This window comes from Syngnathoides biaculeatus, chromosome 10 (assembly GCF_019802595.1).
Source record: "Syngnathoides biaculeatus isolate LvHL_M chromosome 10, ASM1980259v1, whole genome shotgun sequence".
Lineage (NCBI taxonomy): Eukaryota > Metazoa > Chordata > Actinopteri > Syngnathiformes > Syngnathidae > Syngnathoides > Syngnathoides biaculeatus.
This window is the reverse complement of record NC_084649.1, coordinates 1814281-1829875: the sequence shown is the minus strand read 5'-3', so window position 1 is coordinate 1829875 and position 15595 is coordinate 1814281. Positions and strand designations below refer to the sequence as shown.

Sequence of the window (15595 nt, the reverse complement as noted above, 5' to 3'; positions counted from 1 at the left end):
AGCTAGTGACCATCACCTTAGATAAACCATTAAATCGAAATCATTGCCTTTTGGCCCAGCTTTGATTCACAAATTAGCTCCAAGGAGGCAGCACGGTTTTATTGATTGATAAGTCCAATCTTATGCTAACCAGTCTCAACTAATAATAATAATTGTTATTCAACAGCTTTGATAAATCAATGAGCTCAAAAACAGAAAAGTTCACCATTAGTACTGTATGTGTGTATTTTCTTTACTGTATAATGTAGAGTCAATGTATTTTTATTTATGCCACAGTGTTGCATGTAGTTGTTATTGTTATTATTGTTATTTTTTATGATTATTATTATTGCTGAAAGACACAAATGTGAGTAAAATTAAAGATAAAGTCCACAGGATTACAAGTGAATGATCATGTAGAAATCATTCATCCGAACACATATTCTTTGCTTATAATTCAGTGGTGGGAATGGGACACACAGCCTGTTACATTTTGTTATACGGCCCACCAAGTATTAATATTATCATGAGTCCTGTTATATTTGTTGCATTAATTTCATTTTCCTCAATTGTGTTAATGTATTTTTTTAATTTATTTTGTATTCATTACCCTAATTAAATAATTATAAAATATATAAACATAAATATATTTGATTTATTTGAATATTAATTAATATTTAGAATTGTAAATAATAACATTATAAAATGAGAATTAAAATGTATTTATCCATTTGATTTTGTTTTTTTATTCATTAAACTAATTCAAATAAATGGTTAATTGATCGTCAGTTAAATGAAACCATGTTAAAATAAATGTACGTACACATTTAAATTTTTCAACTATTTTAATAAATGAGACCCTCCCAGATGACATGACCCTGTGGAGGAAAACTAATTTCGACTGCTTGTAGCTGCAATCTCGTTCTTTCGGTCATGATACATGCACGGCTCATGACCATAGGTTGGGGTAGGAACTTAGGTCACCCTCTAAATCAAGAGCTTCGGCTTTCATATCAGTTTCTTCCAACAAGAATAAGAGTTTGCATGACGGCAGATGCTGCACAAATCTGTGTGTCAGTCCTCCACTTCTATTTTCCCTTGCTCATGAACAACACCCCAAGATACGTGAATTCCTCCACTTGGGCAGGATTTCATCCCTGACCTGGAGAAGGCACTCAACCTTTTCTGAATGAGTACCTTGGTCTCAGATTTGGAGCGAATGATTCTGATCCCACCCACTCCACACTGTACTGCGAACCACTCAATTGAGAGTTTGAGATTCCGGCTTGATCAAGCAAACAGATGTACATCATTTGCAAAAACCAGAGAGCAAACCAGATCCCCTTAACACCCAGAAATTTCATTCATGAAGGCTATGAACAAAATTGGTGAAATAGGCAGCCTTTGCAGAATCCAGCCCTCACTGGAAACAAGTCCGACTGAGTTGCCAGCACTGTGTACAGAGTTTGACCCACAGCGGTTGTACAGGGACCGAATATCTCATATTAGGGAATCTGGTACGCCATACTTCCAGAGCAACCCACATTGGGAAATAGTCAAATGCCTTCTCCAAGTTCACAAACACAAACCCAAAATCTTGACTGGTTGGGTAAACTCCCAGGCACCCTCCAGAATCCTTTCAAGGATATAGACCTGGTCCACTGATACATGGCCTGGATGAAAACTACTGCTCCAGCTGAATCTGTGACTCAATCTCTCAGTGAACCTCCTCTCCAGCATCCCCTAACAGGCTGAGGAGTATAATTCCCCTGCATTTGGAATACAAATCATAAATTAAAAGAAAAAAAACTATACACGCATATTTAAAGACGAGTTGCATATTTAAAGACCAGTTACATTTTAAATCAATGCATCAAGTCGTGCCCTTCATAATTATTGGCACCCCTGGTTAAGATGTATTTTTTAGCTTCTAATAATGTTTTTTTTTCTAAATAATATGGGACCTTAATGGAAAAAAAGAGAAAAATCCAACCTTCAATACAAGTGCATTTATTCAGTGAGGAAAAAAATCAGATATAAAGAAATAATTATTTGACATCAAATAATGAGTGTCACAAATATTAGCACCCCTGGTATTAATACTTTGTACAACCCCCTTTTGCCATCAAAACAGCTCCTAATCTTCTCCTTTAATGTTTCACAAGATTGGAGATTGTCTTGTTGAAAGACCCAGTGACGACCCATCTTCAGCTTTTGGGCAGACGGCAGCAGATTTTGATTTAAAATGTCCTGGTATTTCAAAGCATTCATGATGCCATGCACCCTAACAAGGTTCCCAGGGCCTTTGGAAGCGAAACAGCCGCACAGCATCACTGACCCACCCCCATACTTCACAGTGGGTATGAGGTGCTTTTCAGCATGCGCATCTTTCGTGGCATGCCAGATCCACTTAGTGTTTGTTGCCAAAAAGCTCAATCTTGGTCTCATCAGACCAAAGCACACGGTTCCAGTTGAAGCCCCAGTAGCGCTTGGCAAACTTCAGACGTTTGCGTTTATGATTGTGAGTGAGGAAAGGTTTTCTCCGTGCATGCCTCCCAAACAGCTTGTTGAAGTGTAGACAACTTTGTGACCCCAGGATGCTACCATTTGTTGTAATTCTGTAACAGTGAGCTTTGGAGATCTTTTGATTTCTCTTACCATCCTCCTCACTGTGCGTGGTGGCAAAATAAACTTGGGTCCTCATCCAGGCTTGTTTTCCACTATTCCAGTAGTTCTGAACTTCTTAATCATTCCTCTCACAGTGGATATGGGCAGCTGCAGTTGAGTGGCAATCTTCTTGTAGCCTCTGCCTGACCTGTGAAGGTCGACGCACATCTGCCTCACTATGCTGTGTTCCTTTGTCTTTCCAATGTTTAAGAGTGCATAAGTGAAATGGCCTCTGTGTCACATCATATTTATACCCCAGGGAAACAGGACGTGATGAATTCCTAATTAAATGTTCCTACATACTCTGGTAAACTTTGTAAACTACTGTAGACATGACAGAAATGCTTCAATTATATTTATTTCCTGGGAATTGTTAAGGGTGCTAATAATTGTGGAACAAGTGATTTAATGAAAAATAATTATTTTTTAGTCAGTTTATTTTCTTACAATTCATTTGAGTTGAAGGTTACATTTTCCTAAAATTTTCAGTGTGACAGTATTCTTCTGCAATAAACACTGAATTTATTTTAAAGCATTTAACACATCTTAACCGAGGGTGCCAATAATGAGGGCACTTGTATGTGTTCACACTTTTGGATTCACCTGTGGATCAAGTTGCTCAGGTTTAGAGTAAGTCTGGGTTTAACCTTCTTCCTGAAAGGTTAGCATCCTAAATGCTTTATTGCAAAGTTGCACTGAGAATAGATTTTTGTACAGCCATGAAGTTTCTCTCAACAACCTGTGAATGGATTTATCAGCAAAGGTGTTATAGTATATTATTTGAAAGGTCCCCGTTAGTCTTGAAGTCTTGTTAAGGTCGGAACAGGGAAAGGTCAATGACATACATAAGAACGAGGGTGGGGAGGCAGAAGCTCGAGGTCCTGATTTTGACAGATTTTATCCGTCTGAATATCTTGTCTTTCTTAATGTTAGTGATTTGGATGGATGGACATATATCAATAAATCAGTGTCAGTCACATAAAGCATTTTAATAATGTTCAAACACAGACTATGTGTTAACCTAACCTTAACCTTACGCAACCTGCTTATTTTACTGATACATTCTAATTCTGATGAGAAAGAAGCTGTATTTTCGTCATAGTTCAACAATTCAGAGCAGCCCCTTTTGTATGGAATATTCCCACTGGTGCAAATTAAATTACAGGAGTAAAAAACAAGGCAAAGCACAAAGCACATTCTGCTAAGAAAAAAAAAAAAGAAAAATCCAAACAACCAAAAAATAATTTTACAGGTGATCAAAATCCCTGTTAAGACAAACATTCACAGGTAAAAGAACAGGAGACATTGCATACAAAGTGATAAGTTACTCATATGACTACATTATATCGAGTGAGAAGCTGACATGGACAAAATACACACACGAATAAAATATTGTGACAAGAGAGAGAATGTACAAAAAAAGGCAACGAACAGTTACAGGCGAGACAGGAAGAGAGACTGCAACAAAATGTCAAAACAAAGGTTTCCCATTTAAGTGCCTACACTGTCGCAGTTGACTGAAAGCTATGAGTCAAATTCACCACAAACAGACACGTACCAGGCATGTCATGATTTGTGTGCTCTGTTATCTGCTTCCTGCAGGCACAGTGAGATGGAAGGGCTTGAGCTGGGGTGGCCAACCAGTCAGATATGAAGAGCCACAGTTTTTACTGCGTTACGGCAAAGAGCCACACCATACACATCAAAGAGTCAAAGAGCTATATCATCCACATGGATATCGTTCCCTCCTCACACACATACCTTTGCTCGGCCAGATTTATTGTAAATGTCAGACAACAATATTATAACAAGAAAAATCAACTCCTACAGAGTACCAAGACCACAGGCCAGTAATTTAAAAAAATATAAAATTGTGCATTCTCTCACAGAGAAACTGGCAATTCAACCAAGTCTTGTCTTGTATGGCACAACTCTCATCCAATGCAACACTAAAATACTTACATGATTGGATTTCTTAGTGTAATTGTGAATCAGTTGCCATCCTAATGTCCGATATTCAATACTTAACAGTTTGGCAAGACAGTTGAAGCTCTGATACCATTTATTTAAGATTTTTTGTTTCAGGACACAAGGATTTCTGTGACATAACTGAGGCATTTTTTTTTTTTGGAAATAACCCTTCAATGTATGGGTTTTTGGCCCCTCCAAAGTTCCAAACTAGTGCCGTTGATAGATTGTGACGGCAAGAGAGCTATGCCAGATAGAGCTGAGCACGCCTCCCACCAAAGCATCTTAGCCGAAGCCCAAACCAGACTAGCGAGACAATTTTGGATACACACCAGGATGCAAAGAGTATATTCATAGTTCACTGTACATTTAAGTCTCTTTTTAGTTTTGAAGCAAATTTAAACGTCTATACTTTGCATACAAGAAGCAAAAACTAAAATAAAGACTAGCATTAACGATAGCATGCTAAGTCCCTATCATGCCCTCACTTTTAATCCTGTAACAAATAGTCTAAAATCACTACATTCTGTATTCACTTGTTTAGAGAGTGTTTTCAAGACAATTGGCTGGTACCCAGATTAGCGTGTACCCTGCCTCCTCTCCGAAGATAGCTGGGATTGGCTCCAGTACACTGCAACCCTCGTATGGATATGCATCTCAGACAATGGATGGATGGATGGATTTTGGCTCAAGCTTGCCGAAACCCTGCTTAGAGTTGTTGTTAGGATTCCCACATAATTTCCAGGCAAGACACACTCTGCTCCAATCTAACTGGCTCCAGGATACATGCTGCTACACTATGATTGGCTGTTCCAGATGAGAAAAGAATGATCTCTCTAAACTAATCCCTAAACCTTGAACGTTTTCACACTTTCCCCGAAACTATCCTATACAGCGTAAAGCCCAACAGTTGTCCAAAACTAACCATAACATGTGTCTTTGTTTTTGTACTGTACAAATATGATGAATGTTTGGGTTGGTCATGTCGTTACATCTGCATAACCTGCCCTTTCTGCGATGAAGGAGCCAATCATGTTGCAGCGAAGTGCGTCCTTCCTGAAAACTGTAGAGGAATCTTAATAAGCTTTAACCTTTCTGCCTTGAGCCACATTGCAAAAGGGGGCTGATCTCATCTATTACAATTCACAAACATAACAGGTTAGAGTCCGCACCTACTTGGACATTAGGTGCAACATCCAGTGAAATTTAAGATACAAAGAGGACAGGTGTCCTCTATTGAAATTAAAGATAGAAAGGGGTTGGCATGTGCATTTATGTAGCAAGTTGAAAAAAAACTGCACCCTCCTCTGTATAATTAAAACAATTGTTCAATGAACAAATAAACATTTATTTTAAAACAACAAAACAAAATGGTTAAAAAAGTATGTTGTATGTCTCTATGTGCCCTCCGATTGGCTGGCAACCAGTTCAGGGTGTACCCTGCCTCCGATGACAGCTGGGATAGGCTACAGCCCTCCTGTGACCCTCGTGAGGATAAGTAGCTCAGAAAATGGATGGATGTTTAAACATCAGATATCCATTATTTTTGGAAATTGAGCTGAACTGTTTCAACCATCCTAATTTGATCACATGTGTGACTTCTTATTTCAAGAAGATAAAAAAAATTGTCAAAAATCTTAATTCATGAAACGTTTTTTTCTTTGTTTGAAATAGGTGTAAAAAGGCCAACTTTCTAATTTATAGATTAAATAAAGAAGAAAATGTGACATTTACTTGAAATAAATGGAATAATCTTACACGATAACCTGTTAATTGTTTTTTTAACCTCTAAAACAAGATAATTTGACCAGATTCAAGAAAATAAATCTTGTTAGTACACAATAAAGTTGCCCTGTAACCCACCTTACTATTTTGATTTCATTCAGAATTACCGAACTACCAATTTGACGCTGCATGATGCTTCATGAAAGGCATAAACCAATTAGCCTTTCCCCCACACACAACTTTTGGGGAAAAAAAATGCAGCTTTTTCTGATACAGTATTAATCTTTGGAGCTTCATTAAGTCAGTAAACCTTGTTTTGTCTGCTTAGTGTATCTTTTTTTCCTTAAGTAGAGTCAAAGCAGTTCAGACTCTTCTCCAATACAAAGCCTTTATTCCGTGTGATCTCAAATTAAATATAGAAACTGAAGGGAAAGAACAGGTAGCCCTAAAATTTAGGATGAAAATTGGCAAAAAGTGCATTGTAAAGGAGTCGACGGAAAAGCTGAAGGATTCATACACTGGTCCTACATGTGTTTTATTTCATCCTGTCCAGTCATCTCTAGTAGAAATTGTAGTTTGATGTTTCACTGAGGGGAAAAGTCCTGGAAGCAGACAAACAAGAGTAAACTCCCCAAAAATAACAATAGAGTAATGGAGGCATCACATGATGTGTATAAAGTGTATCAGAAAAGTAATTTTCACAATATCTCTTCAATATCACGGTATTCTTACCCATCGCCTGCTGAGGAGGAAAAAGGCCCAGTGGTGCATTCAATGATGTAAATAGGGATTGCTTTTATATCACTCTCATAAACATGCAGATTGATTAGGGTCATTTGTTGGTGGCCTGCCTCCCTCCATCCTCACCTTCCCCTGCATTAGTGATGAAAACCTAGACTCATTGCTACGCCTATTATTTGCAGACCATAATTCACTGGCCCTGTGGCTTTTTTTATGTAGTTGACCTGTGGCAACTTAGCGTATTAATGGCATGTGTCTATGTCCGTAGGAGCGCATACAGGTGAACAATGGGGCATTGGTATTCAGTCGCTTGACCCTGCTAGACACAGGAATGTACCAGTGTGTTGCTGGGAATAAGTATGGCGAGGTCTACTCCAATGCAGAACTCCGAGTTATAGGTAAGTATGTATTTGTGTGTGTTGTGTTCTGGAGTTTGGAGACGTCTGTATGCATTAATCCCAGTTTACTCCCATCCTTTTCATTTGGACAGTTTTACCAGATGACCTTTCACCTCTGTGTTATTGGCCACTAAAAGGCGATGGTGTCACTGACAGTGATATACTTTAGTTTTTCTGTTTACAAGCCCTGCCCATCTGCCCTGCGAGGCTTGTCACTCTGCCCTTTGTCTGTCTGGTCTTCTGGATCAGATCTTGAACTGTACTGTCCAACATACACACACCATTTGTAAGTGACCAGATCAGATTTGTTGCTTTCACACTATATTACTAAAATGTACTTGTCTGCATGGGTTGCTACTGTATGGTAATCATCGACCATATGTAGGTTTGCTGGCAATGTCATGAATAAATGTTAAAGAATAACCCTAATGAAAAAAGAAAAATACCCCTCCCTCCAAACCACCCCACAAAAAAAAAAAACAACAACATAGTATTGAAAAGGCATGAAGCCCTAAATTATATTTACTGTTCTAGGGAAAATATCATGTGCTGCAGAATACGCCTTGTGCAGGCCTACCAGTTTACAAATTCTAGTGCATACAAAAACACACAAACTGCCATTGCATGTCATCGTCCATATGAATGCTCAACCAAATTCAACTCTTTAGTATAAATTATTGATCATTTAAAATTGTGCCTCTGCTGATCCATCTCCACTACATTTGTGTGCAAGTGATTCAGATTTGACATCCCGAGCAGTTGCACTGAAGATGCACAGAGAAAATGATCTGTTTCAGATCTCCAAATATGTTTCGGAGAACATCTTGTTCAAAGTGGATTTCATGTGCCTTTTGCTGTTGAAACGTCATGAAATAAATAGTAAATGTGGATCTTGCAAACATCAGATCTGGGGGTTCCAGTTCAAACAAGACTATTCTGATTACATGTAAATCAGTATGCAGAGTGCAATGGCTGTATATGTAGAAAAAATTTTGGGAACTGGTTTCAGAATGTTGCTGAACCTTTAAAATAACCAATGTCAAAGTGTAACAGCTGAGCCAAACATCCTGGTTATGAATCTCAGCTCATCTCCTCATATGCGGATTTTTCTCCAGGCTTCCTCCTACATTCCAAAAACATGTTAGTTAGGTTGTTTGAAAACTCAATTCCTGATAGATTTGAGTGTTGTTTTGTCTACATGTGCCCTGCTATCAACTGGTGAGTCAAAGGGAGCACGAATGGTCAACTCATCTGTGACATTAATAAAGACGAGTTCGATAGAAAATGATGGAATTAATAGACAATGAAAGGACATCACTGAGAATCAAAGTGCTTCAAATTTGTGTCATTTTTGACTATTTTTTTTTCTCAAATTGAAATTAATGGTGATATTGTTATTTAATGGTAATCTTTACTTCACATTGATATTGGAGCATTTGCATTTTCCATTCTGAATAAAAGTATTTTATGTCTATCGTGCAATTTTTCCCATTGTTTAGTTTTAACTTTAAGAAAGATGCAACTTCGAGAGGAATCAATTCTTTGTTACTTCATTGCAGTCTCATAGCCAAGACACAGTAACTTGTTTTATTCTTATTTGGCCTGAAATTAGATTCGGAAAAAGCAGAACATCTGTCATCTGTCACAGGTAGAAAGAAGAGACAAATCTAAAGCACATTGAAGCTCAGTCACCAGAAAAAAAGAATGACAGTAGGAAAAATTCCACCAAAAGAGAGTGCAATTGCTCTAATCGCCATTGAGCGGAAATATTTGTGATGTGTGAGGATTTTTTTTAGAAGCCTTTAATGTACTGCATTTTGTCTGAAATCTCAAATATACCCTTCCTGTCTCAGCTGTTGCTCCAGATTTCTCTCATAACCAGTTAAGGAGCCTGATGTTGGTCAAGGTTGGCGGAGATATGCTCATTGAGTGCAAACCAAAGATGTCACCGTGGGGTGTGATCTCTTGGAGGAAGGGCAGTGAACCACTGAAAGAAAGCAAAAGGTAACTGCCACATTTTTTAATGTTTGAAACCCCAAGAAGACGACTAGACCTCTGCATGCAACTAACAATTTTTGTTCATAGTAGAATGTGGAAGTCTGTTCTGTATCATAAAATTCCAAATACAAAACATTTTTAGCCCAGTTTTTAGCATTTTTTAGCCAGTTTAAACAATGTTGTTTCCAAGTGGATTTGTTTTCTGAAGGAAGTGCATGGTTTTGACAAGCACCATGTTGAAGTATAAATCTTACATATTTTTAAATCAAACCTATTCACAGAGAAGCTTGAACTAGTGTTCAGATATGCCAAGCACACAATGCCATTATGCCAGAAATGCATGGTTGTGCACACTGCAGCCTTCAAGTTGAAATTGATTATTGTAACTTTGCCTTAAAAAAGGGCAATCCAGCCACCAAATGATTAAATTGTGGACCTGAAAGTTGTCTTTTTTTGTCATGGCACTTGCAGTGTTTTTCCTTCTTTCTTTGAGCTTTCATATTGGGGTTTATTACTTTGTGTGAGCGTGAAAGTTTTTGTCTTTGCAGTCTTCTACCCTCCTTGTGTTTAGTCTGAAATATACAAAGTGACTAGTTCTCCAAATCAGAGGCAATGTTTACATGCTCCAAGTTGTTTATTGTCATTCCCTGATGTTTACTATTTTAGTTTACTATTTACTGACCTAAATGAAACAATATAATGTTTAATATTATATATTTCAAAAAACAAATGTTTAAAACATATAACATAAATATAATAGTAATTTCAACACAGCTTCACTTCATTGCTTAACATAAATTTACTACCATAATGCTTACCCTGTAAAACACCATGGATGCAGGAACGAATATTAGGATGTTCTCCAAAAGAAACACAGGGTGTCCACACATCAAGCAACATATTTTGTAACTCCCAAATAAAGCATTCAAGACACGGAGAGAGTTGTGATTGGTGTAGATTGTAAATGACATGTTGGTGAAGGAAAGGGGGCGATGAAGAAGTGATTTTCTAAGTATGGCATTCAGGAAAGAAACTTTGAGGGACAGATGGTGGTGGACTTTGCAAAAAGGATGGAAATGGCAGTAGTGAACACTTTTTTCCAGAAAAGGCAAAGCGGAGGTAGAATCACACAGGTGGATTTTGTGCAGATGATGTAATCTGAAGTAGGATACTGATTGTAAGGTTGTGGTAGGGGAAAGTATGTCTCAATATTATAGGATGGTGCTGTGTAGGATGACTGGTGGTGTGGAGGAAGACTAAGAAGACAAACGCAGAGCAGAGAACCATGTGGTGGAAGCTAATAAAAGAAGAATGTGGTGCAGCCTTTCGGAAAGAGGTAAGACAGGCTCTAATTCAGGGGTGCTCAATGTGTTGAGTGTGACCGACCAGTTGCGAGGCAATCGTGAGATGGGGTGCCAAAAACAAAAAGAAGACATCAGCCTGACGTCTTTTTTTGGGGGGTGAGGGGGACATTTCGGAGAACACAGAACTTTCTCTAACAATGACCTGCTCCTTGGCCACACACTCTCCTGCCTTGTTTACACCGCCCGTCCACTCTTAAAGGGGTACACTCATAAGTACAATTGCTACAGTACTTACGCAGCCCATCAATGTGGTTTATAATGACACCGCCCACCACCAGTGCTTTAGTTAGCAACACAGTCTGGGCAACATAGAGTGAAGATGAACGAGACATCCAGCTGATGTGTACTCAATAATAATCGCAAAAGTAAAAAAAAAGAAATGCTGCTGCTTTAAGATGCCATGAATGTCAGAGTATGTGAATAATAGAATTAAGTGGGAAAGGTCTGGTCTGAAGCCAAAGTTGAAAGTGCAGGATGAGATGGTGTGTAATGTTAAAATTCCACTTTGGCACAGCCTGATCGAGAATGAAAGCACAGACAATACAGTGCACAAAAAGCTAATTCTGTATTTTAAACATAGGAGGCAACATAACATTAACTGTTTGGGAGCATCATTCAGCTTTCAACGTGCTTTGCTCAAGATATTCTGCAAGCAAGAATTCAGTTTTATACAAGGAAAAAAAGACAAGGATATCACTATGGATAAAAAAAAAAAGAACCAAAGTTGGAAGCGACCTTTCATATTTATAGTTCATAGTTGGCTTGGTTTGGTTAGCATTTTGTTTGTTGACATTTTCATTGTAAGTTTGAAAAAAAACACAATTTTTCTTAAAAATGTTCTGATGGGAACGTAAATGCTGTAATTTAAATCTATTAATGAGCCATGTAACTTCAATAGATGACACTGATCTGACCACTGAGGAGAGGCAAAAGGAATATATTGACATGTGACGAAGGGCAAAGGTTGTAGTGGTGAAGGCTAAGCAAGAGATAAATGATGACATGCACGCCAAGTTCGACTTAAAAAAAGGAGAAAAGGCTCTCTATAGGTTGGGATAGGCATGGGAAGGATGTGCAACAGATAAGGGCGATTAAGGATAGACATGGAAATGTATTGACTGGTGCGAGTAGTGTGCTCAATAGATGGAAAGAATACATTGAGAATTTGATGCATGAAGAAAATAACAGAGAAAGAAGAGTAGAAGATGCAAGTATGATGGACCAGGAAGTTGCAATGAGTAGTAAGGGGGAAGTTAGAAAGGCACTGAACGGGATGAAAAATGGAAAGACAGTTGGTCCTAATGGTATACCTGTGGAGGCATGGAAGAAATTTGGAGAGGTGGCTGTGGAGTTTTTGACGAATTTGTTCAACAGATTACTAGCGGGTGAGACTATGTCAGAAGAATGGGGGAACAGTGTGCCTGCTCCCTTTCTTAAGAATGAAGGCAATTTGCAGAACTGTAGGAACTATAGAGGAATAAAGTTTCTGAGCCTTGACAATGAAGTTATGGGAAATTTATGGGAAAGTGTACTGGAGGCAAGACTCAGGACAGAAGGGAGTATCTCAAGGCAATAGTATGGTTTCATGCCTAGAAAGTATACCACAGAGGCATCATTTACCTTGAGGATGCAAGTGGAAAAGTACAGAGAAGGTCAGAAGGAACTACATTCTGTCTTTGTGGATCTAGAGAAAGTCTACGACACAGTAGAGAGAGAGGAGCTGTGGTAATGCATGCACAAATCTGGTGTTGCAGAGAAATAGAGTGGTACCGCTACTTATGAAATTAATCCGTTCTGGAAGTCATTTCATAACATAAATTTTTCAGAAATAAAAGTAAATTTTACATGTAAATAGCCTAATCCATTCCAAGACCCATCCCTCCAACCAGAAAAAAATAAGCATTCAAAGTACATAGGGCAAAGAATAATAAAAAATCTGTACATTTACATTTGGCGTTTGGCGACTATGTGAAGAGAAGGCTTGGTGACAAGCAAAAAGCATTGTGGGAGATGAAGGAGGAGGCAAACGTTTGACACATGAGAGAAAACATACGTACAAATGGACAGACGTACAGAACTTAATTCCACTAAAGTTTCCTGGGGCCCATTGAGAATAAAGATGAATAATCACGAATCTTATACTTTTCCAATGTGTGCTAGTGGGATTGAGTGACAGTCGAGTGTTCGAGAGAAACGAAAGTATCATGGGCAAACATTGATGTCCCTCCTAGCCAATGGGATGTGAGGAAGATGCTACAGCATAGTCAATGGGACACCAGCTTTATCCCACCGCACAAACCAAGATTCATGATGCTGACGTTTGGTGGAATTTAGGGAATCCAGCACCAAGTATTTCATTTCGTATCCTGAATTTTCCTCTGTAACATTAAAACAATATTTTTCAGAGGAGGCGTTTCGTAACCTGATTTTTTTTTTTTTTTTTACTATAGACATTTGTAATTAGAGGTAGCACTGTGTACAGTAATCCGTTCCGGAAGTTGTTTCGAAATATGAAACTTTTGTAAGTAGAAACACATTTTTTATGTAAGTAGCCTAATCCCTTTTCAATTCAAAACAAACATTAGATTTCAATGTTTACTGAAATACCAATCCAAGGATGTTTGCTTTTGAAGGCTTTTAATAAACTTGCGGAAATGTGCAAATGTTTCCAGATGATTCCTTTGAATAAATTTGGAAATGTCATGGAATTTCATCATTTCTTTCATTCTGGTTGAGGGAATAGTGGCTGCCTACTCCTCTATGCTACAAACTGGTCCTGCATTGTCATGTGTTGCATCGCCTCCAGTTGTTCGTTTCTCTGTCGAAAAATCCTCATGGTGTTCCTGAACATCGAAAGATCCTCGTTGTGCTCTTGAACCAGCTTGTTGATGTATTTTCCCAGAGAAACAATTTCCTCAACTTCATGAAGGACAAAGGGGGCGTTTGGGTACGCTGTTGGACATCTGAGGGTCGTCCAAATGGTCAGAGCTCATTGACAGTTGTCAATCAACCATCTCATGTATCACAAGAGCAAAGCCACCTACCACCAATCAGAATCAGAATCATCTTTATTTTGTAAGTATGTAAAAAAATACCCAAGTGATTTGTTTCTGGTAGGTGGAGCCCCTGGAGTACGAAACAGAAAGTCAATGGAAAAAGAATACATCTGAGAATCACTGCTTTAAGGAAACCAGTGTTTTCTAGTGTGGGGGAATCTTCCCTAAAGCTAACAATGTGCTTTGAAGCTGTGCATTTACATTTTTAAATAAAAATCAACACAATTGCAGTTTCATGGCTAATTTAGCCACTGGATTTTGACCTGTTCAAATCAATCAGACGTGGTTCCTTGGATGTTCCTCTTTTATTCTGTACCATCTGCTGAAAACATTACAATTATTTAAGAATGCGACAAACTTGGTTCATTAAAACAAAATGATAACAGCCGTCTTTCTTCTTCAGCATAGTGGAGGTTGTCTAATCACACTCCTTAAAGTAGAGCTATAGATTTTTATCTGACACTGACATTATGCTACCCAAGCAGGTCAAGTTATCATTGTGTTCAGCTTATACAAACATTAGCGTGCAAGAAGAAGTAGTGTGCTTTGACTCAATTTTGTGAAAGACTGTCTAAGCTGTGCCCTGCAACGGACTGGCAACCAGTTCAGGGAGTAGTCCACCATTCGCCTGAAGTTGACAGGCACAGGCTCCAGCATTCCCGCAACCCTTGTGAGAATTGGAAAATGGATGGATGTTTAAGATATGGATTGTGGGTGATATGTAATGCAAGTCATTAGTGGTTGCAGTCACAGAAACAGTGGCACGATGAAGAGTGTGAGAGCATCATTTCCATATCAATTTCCTGTGTTTTTGTATTACGCTTGTAACACAAATGCAGCCTGAAATCACAAATTAGGGTGCCGTGACGTCAATCAAGTTGTTTAGTAGTGTTGAAAAGCAATGTGGTAAATACGGTAGTTATCTGGCACTTTTCTTCCTATAAAGCACTTGACTCATTCACCCAATGATTATGTTATACATACTTTCCTGTATGTTTCTACTGATCTTGACATGATCTGTTCATGCAGACTCAAAGGCAACTACCGGGAATATCATTGAGAATGCGAACCACATCACCACCTGAGCCATAATTTCCCCAATGGAATAATTTAGAATCTCTCAACATGTCTGTGAAAAGTATTTCAGGTTTTTGCTCTCCATTCAGTAGGACTATGTTAACATTAATAATAATACAATCATTCAAGCTACAAATAGCAAAACAACTGAACACAGAAGACAAAGGATGCTAAAGGGCTACATCCGATTATTAAAACATCAAAGGAGGGTGAGGTATTAACTAGGGCCAAACCCGCTGAGCTTCCAAGTTCTGACGAGATCGGGCGTTCTCAGGGGAGCATGGCCGTAACCGGATGCAAAGTTTTGAACAATTACAGCTATTTATTTTATTTACACACTAATACTACTTTCAAATAATGTAAAAAAATAGATTCTGATGTATTTCTCAAAAGTGTGAGAACATTTGCAGAGCTGCTAAATGAAAAAGCAGCATGAGGTCTATGTCATGGTTAATGGGCTTTTTCTGTCCAAAGCAGCCAACTGCTGTTTAATTTCAAAGTGCTAATCAAGTAGTACTTTTCACCTCAGTGGGTATGTAAATGGCCAGTGAGATCAAATTAATCCAACTTCAGATACAAATCCAAGTTTTGAAGATAAAATTCAGAAATCATGAGGTGGTCT

General features: G+C 38.3%; 1 protein-coding gene across 2 annotated transcripts in view; it reads left to right on the top strand.

Annotated features, from left to right (window-relative positions):
• Positions 1–15595, top strand: part of LOC133507602 (contactin-4-like) — a 242846-nt gene that overhangs the window by 166527 nt on the left and 60724 nt on the right. For both annotated transcript variants that reach the window (XM_061832828.1, XM_061832829.1), the window contains 2 exons: positions 7349–7478; positions 9332–9482. In XM_061832828.1, the coding sequence (XP_061688812.1) occupies positions 7349–7478; positions 9332–9482 (281 nt within the window). The remainder of the gene's footprint in view (positions 1–7348; positions 7479–9331; positions 9483–15595) is intronic.